General features: G+C 34.3%; 1 protein-coding gene across 2 annotated transcripts in view; it reads left to right on the top strand.

Moving 5' to 3' along the window:
• The window catches only part of LOC135222799 (ensconsin-like), a 123,697-nt gene that overhangs the window by 86,281 nt on the left and 24,809 nt on the right, over positions 1-12,607 (top strand). Inside the window, exon 3 of one of the 2 annotated variants that reach the window (XM_064261090.1) lies at positions 3,009-3,128. In XM_064261090.1, the coding sequence (XP_064117160.1) occupies positions 3,011-3,128 (118 nt within the window). In that variant the 5' untranslated portion in view covers positions 3,009-3,010. Of the gene's footprint in view, positions 1-3,000; positions 3,129-12,607 lie in introns of both variants that reach the window. The other variant, XM_064261089.1, reaches the window with a different exon arrangement.

The following is a 12,607-nucleotide window of genomic DNA, read 5'->3' as shown; positions in this document are numbered from 1 at the left end:
TAGATATGGGACAGTGTTCTAGATGTTTAAGAAATAAGCATAATGGCAGGTGTTTGCAGCTGTCTGCAATAAGACTAATAATAATGAAGTTTTTTGCTACACCAATTTTGCAGGCAAGTTGCAAAGTGAGGTGAAAGCAAATAGTATTGTAAATTCAGATAAGCAAGTTAACAGTACAAGCATTGAAGTTAAGAGTGTAGTTTCAAGTACAAAGAGTACTGATTCCAGATATTCTGCTTTAGCTACGGCTCAGGTCAAGGTATCTAATGATAAAGTCGGAGTATGTTCACTGCTTTTTTTTATCCTGGATTGCAGATTTCATATATTACTTCCAAGTTAGTTAAGCACTACAGCTAAAGACTGTTGAGATCCAACAACTTGTTTTGCAAGGTTTTCAGTCCCAGCCAAATGAAGAACAATTTGATAATGTGACACCTCTAGTTTCTTTAGGTAGGAGAAGTAAGAAAATGAGAGTTGTAATCGTTGATAAGTTACCAGGTAGTATGTTTGCACATGGCATGCATAAGGTTTATTAAATGCTGCAGGGTAAAGAGATTAAAAGTGCAGATGAAATTTCATCCAACACTGTTTCAGGGATTGAATTAATGGTGAGTTGTGATTACTTTGCTGATTTGTAGGTGGCGTTACCAAGTATGAAGGTATTAGATTGTTTAAGACACCTAGTGATTGCATTCCATTTGATAAGATTCCCTCACAATTTTCCAATAACCTTGAAACTTCCATTAAGACAAAATTGTTGTTTGCAGATTAACTGCTAATATTTCTCCACTTCATGTTAGTGATTTGATTGAAGAAAATAATGAACAAGTTCATAAATAATGGGAATTAGAATCTATAGACATCAATCCAACTGTCCCCATCTGTAGAAGATGATTGTGTCAACAGAAAGTATGTCAGTAGTGTTGTGTATCAAAATGGACAGTATTTTGTTCATCTTCCTTGGAAAGAAAATTGCCCTCTTTTGCTCAACCATAGAATGGCTTTAGGTCAAGTGTTTTCATTAAGGAAAAATTTATCTAAGGCTCCTGGACGTTTGGATGCATACCATAATATCATTCAGGATCAGTTAAATCAGAATTGTATTGAGAAATGTTCCTGATGCAGTAGTTGGTGCTAATACACATTATATTCCACATCATGGGGTACTTAAAGATTCGGACACTACCCCCTTAAGGATAGTGTATAATTGCAGTGCTTAACATGGAAAGGATTATCCTTTTCTCAATGATTGTTTAATCAACTAACACTCCCTGACAGAGAAGTTAGGTGATATTTTGTTAAAGTTTAGAATCAATGGTTTTGCATTTAGTGCAGATATTAGCAAGGCCTTTTTGTGGGTAGGCCAGCTGAATGTTGATTGAGATTTTGTTAGGTTTCTGTTGTTTCGAGATCCGCAGAACCCAGAAGCAGGTTTAGACCCTTATAGATTTGCTAGTGTGCTGTTTGGTAGCACATCATCTCCATTATTGTTGATGGCAACACAACTATCATTTGAGTAGGTCAGGTAGCCCCTTTAAGAATTTGATTGCCAAATCCTTTTATTTTGATAATCTTCAGGGTAGTGTCTAATGAAATGGAATTGTTAGAGTTTCATGCTGAGGCCAACAAGCAACTGATGAGTTCCAATATGACACTCAGGACTTGGGTAACTAACAATGAGAAACTTTAAACTAAAAGTGAAGAGGATAACAGTGGTTATGTTGTTCCTACCACTACTTCAGTTCTTGGATTGAATTGGGATGTCAACTCAGACATACTTAGTCTGAAGTCAGCTAATATATTTGTACCTGAAGTAATCACAAAACACAATTTACTTAGTTTGGTCTCAACTGTTTTTGATCCACTAGGATTCCTTTGTTCGGTGATCATAAGGGGTAAAATCCTCACTCAAGCTGCTTGGAGGACTAATGTCCCATGGAATGATCCATTAGGTAAAGAATTTCTAAGTAGTTAGATGGAATTATATGAAGAGTTCAAGGCACTTAGTGAATTTTCAGTACCTCGCAAGGTTGCAACTCAAGGAGTATGCTATGGTGTGCACATATTTTGTGACAGCTCGACCAAAGCTTATGGTTGTGCAGCATATTTGGTAGGAAATAGAGAAATTAATCTTGTTATGGCAAAAGCTAATGTTGCCTCCTTTACAACAAAAACTTTTAAAATTGGAACTGACATCAATTTGGTTAGGAACTAAATTAGCCAACTACATTCACAAGGTTTTAAGTGATATTAATATTTCAAAAACTGTAATTTGATCTGATAATGAGGCTGCTATTCAGTGGGTCAGAAACGATAATTCCAAAATTGTTTATGTCAAGAACAGGGTGGCTGAGATCAGAGAAGTGTCAGCCAGTTATCAAATATTTCATGTGTCTACTGGAGAAAATCCTGCTGACTTAGTGACTCGTGCAGCCAAAGTTAAAGACTTAGTGTCAAATTCGTTATGATTTAAAGGTCCCGCTTGGCTGCCATGTGAAAGTTTGTGGCCAAGTCAAAAGGATGAAGTTGTAGTTTATGAGATAACAGCAAAGACAAATCAATCCAGTTTAAGGTTGAATATTTGTTTGAAGTTAAAGAATGTTCTTCTTTGGAGAAGATTTTCATGATAACGAAACATGTATTTCATTTTCTGAAAAAATTGTTACACAAGATATCACCCAATCGGGTGTCAAAGATAACTTTACCAGATCCAGCAGAGGTATTATCAACTTACTAAGTTTAAAGAGACTTTTACTTGGCTGTTCTATTCCAAGAATCCAGTTCCTGTTAAGAACTTGTAAGATCTTTTGCAGAAACCACATAGCTTGTCTGTCGAATGTTCTGATTTGTTTAAGTACTTAGGTCTAGATTATGACCCATCCATTAGACTGATGAGGTCAAGAGGTCAGTCACCTCCAGCATGCTGAGACTGCTGTGAATTCCAAATACTCTGTACTAGTACCACCAGGAGAACATTTAACTAACTTTTTCATTCTAAAGTCACACAGGTATGCATGGAGGAATACAGGAAACTCTTGCTACTATTTGTCGACAACTTTGGATCCCCAAGGGAAGGCAAGCTGTACGAAAAGTCATTAGAAAGTGTGTTATCTGCAGGAAAGTTGAAGGTAAACCCTAGTCCCCCCTCTTTACCTTTACATAGAGTTGTTTTGAAGAGACCATTTGAGTGTAGGTGTTGAATATTCTGGACTTATTGTCGTTACAAAGACTGAAGATAATGAGCCAAGGAAGATATATATCTGCTTGTTTACTTTTACAACTACAAGAGCAGTTCACTTACATGTGGCACTAGATATGACAGCAGAATCATTCTTATTAATTTTTCGTAGGTTTTGTGGCACCTGGTCTGTTCCCAAATAGATAATTTCAGATAATGGGATAAACTTTAAAGCAACTGCCAAGTTTCTTGCGGAAATATGTGTGATGCTCAAATACGAGAATATTGTAGTAATCGTGTAACTGTATGGAAATTCATCGCTCCCAGAGCACCTTGGCAAGATAGCTTCTATGAGAGGATGATTAAGGTCTTTAAGAATTGTTTGCGGAAGGTTTTGTATCGTAAGAGAGTCAGTTTAGATGAACTTCAGACTGTGGTTGTTGAGATTCAATCTCGTGTTAATATAGACCACTCACTTATATCAGGATGTCTCCAGAACCCTTGTCACCTTACATCTCTTATATGGCAGATCAATTGAAGCTATGCCACCAGTAGTTTTAGAGGATTAATCTGATCCTACTTACATGGACCACAATCAATTGAATAAGTAATTTTCCTTATTGTCTTGTATCATTTCCAAGTTTGAGAAGGTCTGGAAGAATGAATATATAGTTTCCTTAAGAGAACAGCATTATGGTTCTGATAGAGCTAGAGAATTGAATAATCTTAAGGTTGGGGATGTTTTTTTTTTTTTTTTGGTCCAAGTTAAATCTCCAAGAAGAGAGCGGCCTTTAGGTAGAATTGTTGAGCTTCGATGTGATTCAGGAGTCACGTTTTGTACATGTGTACTGCAAAGGTCATGTCAGTACAGGAACAGTTGAAAAGTTTGTACCTTAGAGTTGAAAAGTTTGTACCTTAGAGGTTAGTGAACCAGTGGATGAGGAACTTATAAGCAATCTTGATGATAATGTGAATACTTATGTTCCTAGTTCTGAAATGCCTCGTCCCCTTGGTCAAATGATTGGAACACGTCTTCAACGTGCTAGCAAAACTAGAGCTACACTAGAGAGGAGAGAGCTCATGAAACTAGGAGCTCTATAAGATAAGTTTAGTCCTTATGTGAGAAACCGCCTTCCTTTTTTTTTATTTATTTATTTTTTGGGGGCTTGACCTGAGAATGTCATAAAATGACAGTTAATTTACATTTCCATAAAAATAAAAGTGTTAATTTCTTTATCACTAATTGTACTGTAGATTTATTGTGAGTTACTTGTTAATAATTACTAATTATTATATTTGAATTGTAAATAATATTTTTTCACTTGTATTTTGCAAATGGGACAAGATTTTCCTGCTTCTTGATTCCTGCCTTAACGTCCGGGTTATGTCCCTGTTTCAGTGTTTCTTAGCTCACATGGACGTTTGTGGTGCACGATAATGGCGAGCAGTACCATTCCCAAAGCCATTCCTTATTTGTTATATATTATGTAATCACTTCCTGTTCCCATCTGCCATCAAAAATATTTTTAAAAATACTAAAAACTTCCGTATGGCTTTGAAACTTTAAGACAGTGTTAACAATGCTTTTAGGCTACTTTTTAGCTATATATAGTTGTTTTGAGAAGTTTTCGATATTTTGGGTGTTTGTAGTATAACTGTCCTTGCCACACCTAACTTAATTTCTGGTCAATCACAACTTTCCTTTGCTTCTTCTGTAATAGCATCTTCTTGTGGTCCTATTTCCATTAATATTCGAAGTGAACATGATAGAATATTATCTATATCATTTGTACCTGTTTATTTATTTTTTACCATTTTTGTTTTTTCTGTGTTTTTGTTTCATTATTGGTTCTCGTTATCGAAGAATATGTAAGTTTCTTAACAGGATCCTGAATTCTTCTCACTTTCATTCCTAATTAAGATTTTTTTTATAAACATCCCAGCTCTTTCTTGTAATATTTGTAATTCCGTATTACATATATTATATAATAAATGCATTCTTTGGACCTTGCATAATGATCTTGCCCACATTTTACGCACTTCGGTTCATTGCACTTCCATTGTGTGGTATGTTCATCAGATCCATAGTGAGTGCATATGGGTTCATTTCGACAATTCTTTGTGTGCGTATATTTACTACAATTTGATACTATAGTGGCTTTAGGACATAGGGTCTTAACTCTCAGTTTTAGCCCAAAATTTTTATTTTTTTATCTAGATCTTGGCCCTCAAATTTAATTTAGCTATTTTTAGTTTACCACTATTTTACTTGGTACAACATATACCTCACAATCCTGGAACTTGGGATATCTCATTTTTAGGTATCTAATAGCATACGTATTCTTTTTCACTGGTTCGTTATTTTCAGGAAGTACAATGGTACCCTGAATGCTATTCATAGCATCGTGTTTTTTCCCTTTTATGTTTTTGGGACAAATCGTCTTCAGACTGACTTATTGTTGTTGCTTCTAAAGACCATGTATTTTTTTTTATTTGTTTGAACGACATTTCTGCCGTTGAATGCCTATTTGATAAATAATTTTCCCATTTTAATGCAAAATTTTTTGTTCAATTTCCAAAGTAAGAAACCTTGACCAACTTCCACTCCCGAGGGAGTCATGTCAGTATTTACTCTTCTTGGGTATGCTGTATGGTATTAGGGTTTTGATACCATTTTGACTTAAGTAAATTAAGCTTCCATAAGAACAGTCCATTGTCATTCTAGTAGTTGTCAGGAGGTTACGATTCATATTCATATGTTGAATAATAACAATTTCGTCCATAATGAGGTCCCTCTCACTGGGGAGGCCCAGAGTGGTAACTGCCCTGGGATCCTCACCTGGATATACATCATGCCCTCAATGCCTTAGGAGTTGTCATTCTGTCGAGATCTGACCCAGCACTAACCTAAAAATTTCCCCTCGCTTGACCACATCGGGTACTCTAGTTTTACGGGTGAGGTGCCATGCCGTCCAATTCCACCCTCTTTCAAAGTTATGAGAGCTTTGACTTCTGTAATTCAATTCCATGTAAAGGTCGTTAACGAAAGAGGAAGAAGAGAGGGAAAAATTTATAGGAGCAGCGGTGAAAAGAGTTATAAGTCCCAATGTTTGGTTGACTGACAGCAGAGAGAGTAAGCATAGAGGAGCATACACTCCTTGCAGTGGAACCCTATGCCCTGACCTTGTCAAGGAGTTGGGATCAGGGGCACAAAGGGGATAGCACTCTGGTGAAAACTTGGGACATGGAACTCAGCCCAAAACAAAGAACTCAGCATTGATATGGCTTTCCCTCAAAGACAAAGTGTAGGAATTTCGTGAAACTTGGTGAATGGAGACATGAAAGTACACATCTTTCATATGCACAGTAAACATCCATGCACGTTTCATCACAGCAGCTAAAGACTGGCGGCTCACTCCATGGAAAAAAGGGGAACCTTTGGATACAGGTTGAGCTTGTATATGTCTAGAAGCGACTTCCTGAGTCAAACCTGTCTCTTCTCTAGGTTGCCTCTGCATGAATGAACGGTTATGAGATGGTTGAAGAGGTGGTAAATTCCTGAAAGGAATGCAATAACCTTCCAAATGAGCTTTTTTTACCCAGGTGTCTATATCTAAGCGTTCCCACGTGGCCTAACCTGCCATCCATAGGCACCTGAGGGCTCTAAGAGCTATTCTTTATCAGACTTAGGATTCTTGATATGAGTGAAGGAATTGCACTTTCCCCTTTTGATTGGATGATATCTGAATCCTTGCTGCCAAAAGGACACTTCCTCCTTCCTGAGACTGGAAAGGAAAACTGAAGGCAAGAGGTAGAATTGCCGAAAGTGCGTTTATAGTAAAAGGAAGAGATAGAAGACTTCCCTTTAGTGACCTGGGACTAGTGAAGAAAAGTTCTATTGCAGCTTTCTCCATCTTTCCAGCTATAGACATGGATAGCTTGATGTCTATCATCTTCCCACTGACTGTCTGCTAAGGAGGGAGACTGAAGAAACCAGCAGAAAGCATAGCAGCTCCTTTGAGTAAACTTTAAAGTTGCTTGTGACACGAGATCAGTGGTGGATTACCCAATAGACAAATTATGCTGAGCCTAGGGCCCCCAAAAGTCGCGCTAGCCTGAATAATAACTATTGCCTAGCTGCAAAAATTGAGCCCTTTATATATATATATATATATATATATATATATATATATATATATATATATATATATATATATATGTGTGTGTGTGTGTGTGTGTGTGTGTACTGTTCGGTTGTATGTGCCTCTGTTTTCAAAATGTATTATTTTCTGACTAAATTACCTGTGACCACGTGTGGGTGGGTGCTCTTTCAAATCTTAACCTAGTCCACAGGTGTTTTTTCGTTTCTATAAAGTGAAATTGGACTTTGTTAATCCTGTAATTTCCATTTGTATATGCTTACCTTTACTGTGTTTCTCTTTGTTCTGATCAGTCTTGCCTTAAGTAAAGGGTCGTTAATACCAAAAGATCTCGGCGAAAGCTCTTGCAGTTCTTGTGTTTTCATTTTACTCTGTGGCATTACCTTTATTTATACATAGCATCACCTTTTATATATTTCGTGATCAAGTTATTCATATGTGTATATATGTGTATATATATATTATATATCTATATATATTATATGAATGATCATAACATTATATTATTATTGATATATTAATAATATATATATTATATTATTAAATAATACATACCAATATTATATATTATCTATATATTATAAATACTATAGATTATATATATATATAGGGCTCAATTTTTGCAGCTAGGCAATTTTTATTATACAGGCTAGCGTGACTTTGGGGTGCCCTAGGCTCAGCATAATTTGTCTATTGGGTAATCCACCACTGATCTTGTGTCACAAGCAACTTTAATGTTTACTCAAAGGAGTTGCTATATATATATATATATATATATATATATATATATATATATATATATATATATATATATTATATATGTGTGTGTGTGTGTGTGTGTGGTGTGGTGTTGTGTGTGTATACATATATGCACATATGAATAACTTGATCACGAAATATATAAAAGGTGATGCTATTCATAAATTAAGGTAGTGCCACAGAGGAAAATGAAGACACAAGAACTGCAAGAGCTTTCGCCGAGATCTTTTGGTATTAACGACCCTTTACTTAAGGCAAGACTGATCAGAACAAAGAAAAACACAGTACAGGTAAGCATATACAAATGGAAATTACAGGATTAACAAAAGGTCCAATTCAATTTAAAGAAACGAAAAAACACCTGTGGACTAGGTTAAAGATTTGAAAAAGCACCCACCCACACGTGGTCACAGGTAATTTAGTCAGAAAATAATACATTTTGAAAACAGAGGCACATACAACTAGGAGTACAAATTTAGTAAAGTCCCTAAGGCTAGATTAAGGATTTAAGAGCGGTGCGGTCAAACACACTGGTCAAAGGCAATTCAATTAAAAAAAACAATACACTTTGTATTAGTAAGATAAAATTTACAAAAGTGTTAAGACAGTGAGTAAGAAACGAACATTAGATAAAAATATGGCGAGCATGAGAGAGAGAAAGGGGAAAAAATAATCATTAAAAACATATGGGACTTATTAATTAGTAGTTTAATTCAATTATTTCAAGGTCCTTCATAAACAGTTTACAAATATATGGGTCCAAATGGTACAATCCCAGACTAAGATTTAGGTTTTTTTTATTAATGATTTGTATAATTGCTGATTCCAGTAACTGTCTTTAGACATAACTATTAGATCTAACAATTACAGAGCTATCGCCCCAATTTATACAATGAGATTTTTTGCTCAGATGGGTAAACAGTGCATTTGAAGTCTGGGCTGATCTAACTGAATACATATGCTGCTTAATTTGTAACTCTAAATCTTTGCTTAATTGACTTACATAAAAAGATGAACAATCCTTACAATGAATTTTTTAAATGATGTTATTTGTTATGGGATTATTCTTAATTAGCATACCTTTAATGGTATTGTTATAAAAGAACACATTAACATTAAAAGATTTAAATTTTGATTTTATGGTTTCAAATCCACGAAAGTAAGGCAAGCTAAGTACATTTTTAGGTGTTTCTTTTTCATTATTAACAGCACTATAATACTTTTTGTCAGCTTTTTGATAACATAAATCAATTATATGAGGTGGGTAGTAGAGATCATTTCCTTTTTTATGTATTCTATTGCTTGGTCAAGATATTGTGGACTCGCAATCCACAAAGCACTTAAGGACATGGAAGAAAATTAAATTTTAATATTAAGATAGTGGCCAGAATAAAAATGTACATATGTTAAATTATTTGTGGGTTTCCTATAAATACTAAATTTACATTTGAAAGACTCTCTATGTACTAATACATCTAGGAAAGGGATGACATTGTTATTTTCAATTTCAACAGGGAATTTTATGGATGGCACTAAATTATTCAATTTAGACAATAAATCTTTTACGTCGATACCAACAAGTAAGACTACTAACATGGCATCTACATATCTGAGCCATTTTAAGGGACAAGTGGGATATTCAGGAGGTTTTGTCTTTAAAAAAAATTCCATATATAAGTTTGAAAGGAGAGGTGATAAAGGGTTACCCATGGCCATACCAAATATTTATTGGAAATATTCTCCATTAAAAGTAAATCTCCAATCACAAATACACAACTTAATCAGTGACATTATGTGGCTAACGGACATAAGTAATTCATGCAATGCAAAAGTTCATTACTTAAATATTCTAGCACAGAGTCAAATAGAACTTTTGTAAACAAAGAATATACATGAAAACTGACCAAGGGTTTAATACAATGTTATTTGATTTTTCCACATGATCAAGAGAATTCCGGGTGTGTAAATTATATACAGTTCCAAGTAACGGGGAAAACAATTTAGTAATATATTTAGAGATTTTATAAGCAATTGATTCTACAGTATTAATAATTGGCCATATGGGGTTGTTTTCCTTAAGAGTTTTAACTAGGCTATCTAAATAAGGTAATGAGGGACAATTTACAGTTAATTTACACAACAATTCTTTTTCATCTTCAAGAATTTGTTTCATTGATATTAAGTTTTGTTATTATTTGGAGAAAATTGACTATATAGCACGCATGCATACTATACTAGTAGAAGAAACAACTTACAAAAAAATAAAAAAATCCGTTGGAGTAAGTAATATAAATTTTGATATCATTATGAAACAAATTCTTAAAGATAAAAAAGAATTGTTGTGTAAAGTAACTGTAAAGTGCTCCCACATTACCTTATTTATATGGCTAGTTAAAACTCATAAGAAAAATAACCCTATGCGGCCAATTTTGAGTACTGAAGGACCAATTGCTTATAAAATCTCTAAAGATATCACTAAATTGCTATCCCCGTTACTTGGAGCTGTATCTAATTCACACAAATTCACACATCCGGAATTCTCTTGATCGTGTAGAAAAATTAAATAACATTTTATTAAACCCTAGTGATATCTTTGTCAGTTTTCATGTATGTATGAATATTTAAGTAATGAACTTGTATTGCATGAATTACCCGTGCCCGTCAGTTACATAATTTCATTGGTTAAGTTGTTTATTTGTGATTGTATATTTAATGTTAATAGGAGAATATTACCAACAAATATTTGGTATGGCCATGGGTAACCCATTATCAACCTCTCCTTTCAAAATTATATAGGGATTTTTTTTAAAGACAACACCTCCCGAATATCACACTTGTCCTTTAAAATGGTTTATGAAGGACCTATAAATAAATGAATTAACTACTAATTAATTAGTCCCATATATTTTTAATTATTATTTTTTTCTCTCTCTCTCTTTTCTCATGGTTGCTATATTTATATCTTATATTCGTTTCTCACTCAATGTCTGAACACTTTTGTAAATTTCATCTTAATAATACAAAGTGTATTGTTTTTCAAATTGAATTGGCTTTGACCAGTGTGTTTGACCGCACCGCTCTTAAATCCTTAATCTAGCCTTTGGGACTTTACTAAATTTGTACTGTCTGGTCGTATGTGCCTCTGTTTTCAAACTATATTGTTTTCTGGCAAAGTTACCTGTGACCACGTGTGGGTGGCTTCTTTTAAAATCTTTAATATAGCCCACGGGCATTTTTTATTTTCTTTAAAAGTGCATTGGACCTTTCGTTAATCTTGTAATGTCCATTTGTATATGCTTACCTGTACTGTGTTTCTCTTTGTTCTGATCAGTCTTGCCTTAATTAAAGGGTCGTCAATGCCAAAAGATCTCAGCAGTTTTCGTGTTTTCATTTTAGTCTGTGGCATTACCTTTATATATATATATATATATATATATATATATATATATATATATATATATATATATATATATATATATATATATATATATAGATATAATAATATATATATATATTATTATATAATTAATATTATAATCTAATTATACTATATATCATATCTATATATATATATATTTTTATATATATATATATATAATATTATTATATTATCTATTTATCTATATATATATATATCTATATATATATATATATATATATATATATATATATATATATATATAGATATGTATGTATGTATAATGCATAATGTTTATATATGTGTATACATATGTATCCCAGCTGACCAACCAGGAGCTGTCCAGATAATCTCTGAATGACAATGGATAAACTCTCTCTCTCTCTCTCTCTCTCTCTCTCTCTCTCTCTCTCCTCTCTCTATTCCTTCTTCTCATCGATTCGTCCTCTCTCTCTACCCTTCTTGCTCTCTCCTTCTCCTTCATTTTGTTTCACTTTAAATTAGATTTAGTTGCTTCAGTTACATTGCCCATCATTTTTGACATTTTACATTTCACCACTTCTTTGCCCCATTCACATCAGGGCTGAACTTGGACTTGAAGGACATCAGGAATGTCTCTATTTGTCCCAGCGACGTTGAAAACTGTGGATTAGACTCTAATATCTGTAGTTTTCGGTTATTTTAAATGCCACCACCTTCCCACCGCTTCTCACGCCTCCCCTTCCTACCAGGGCTGAACTTGGACTTAAAAGACATTGCGAGTGTCACTATTCATCACAGTGACCTCAAAAACTATGGATTAGACACTAATATCTATATTTTTTTGGTTATTTTTACATTTCACCACCTTTCCACACCTTTTCAGCTCCCCCCCCCCCCCCCTTCATTTTGGGGCTGTTTTGAACTTAAAGGTTTTCAGGAGTGTCACCATTCATCTCAGCAACTTCAAAAAACTTAGGATTAGATACTAATACCTGATGGTTTCAGTTATTTTTACATGTCACCCACCCTTCTTACCCCTTTCTCACCCACCTCCTATTGGGATCGGGGCTGAACTTGGATTTAAAGGCCATCAGGAGTGTCACTATTCAT

This window comes from Macrobrachium nipponense, chromosome 8, assembly GCF_015104395.2.
Source record: "Macrobrachium nipponense isolate FS-2020 chromosome 8, ASM1510439v2, whole genome shotgun sequence".
Taxonomy (NCBI): domain Eukaryota; kingdom Metazoa; phylum Arthropoda; class Malacostraca; order Decapoda; family Palaemonidae; genus Macrobrachium; species Macrobrachium nipponense.
This window is presented reverse-complemented; position numbering and strand designations above follow the sequence as displayed.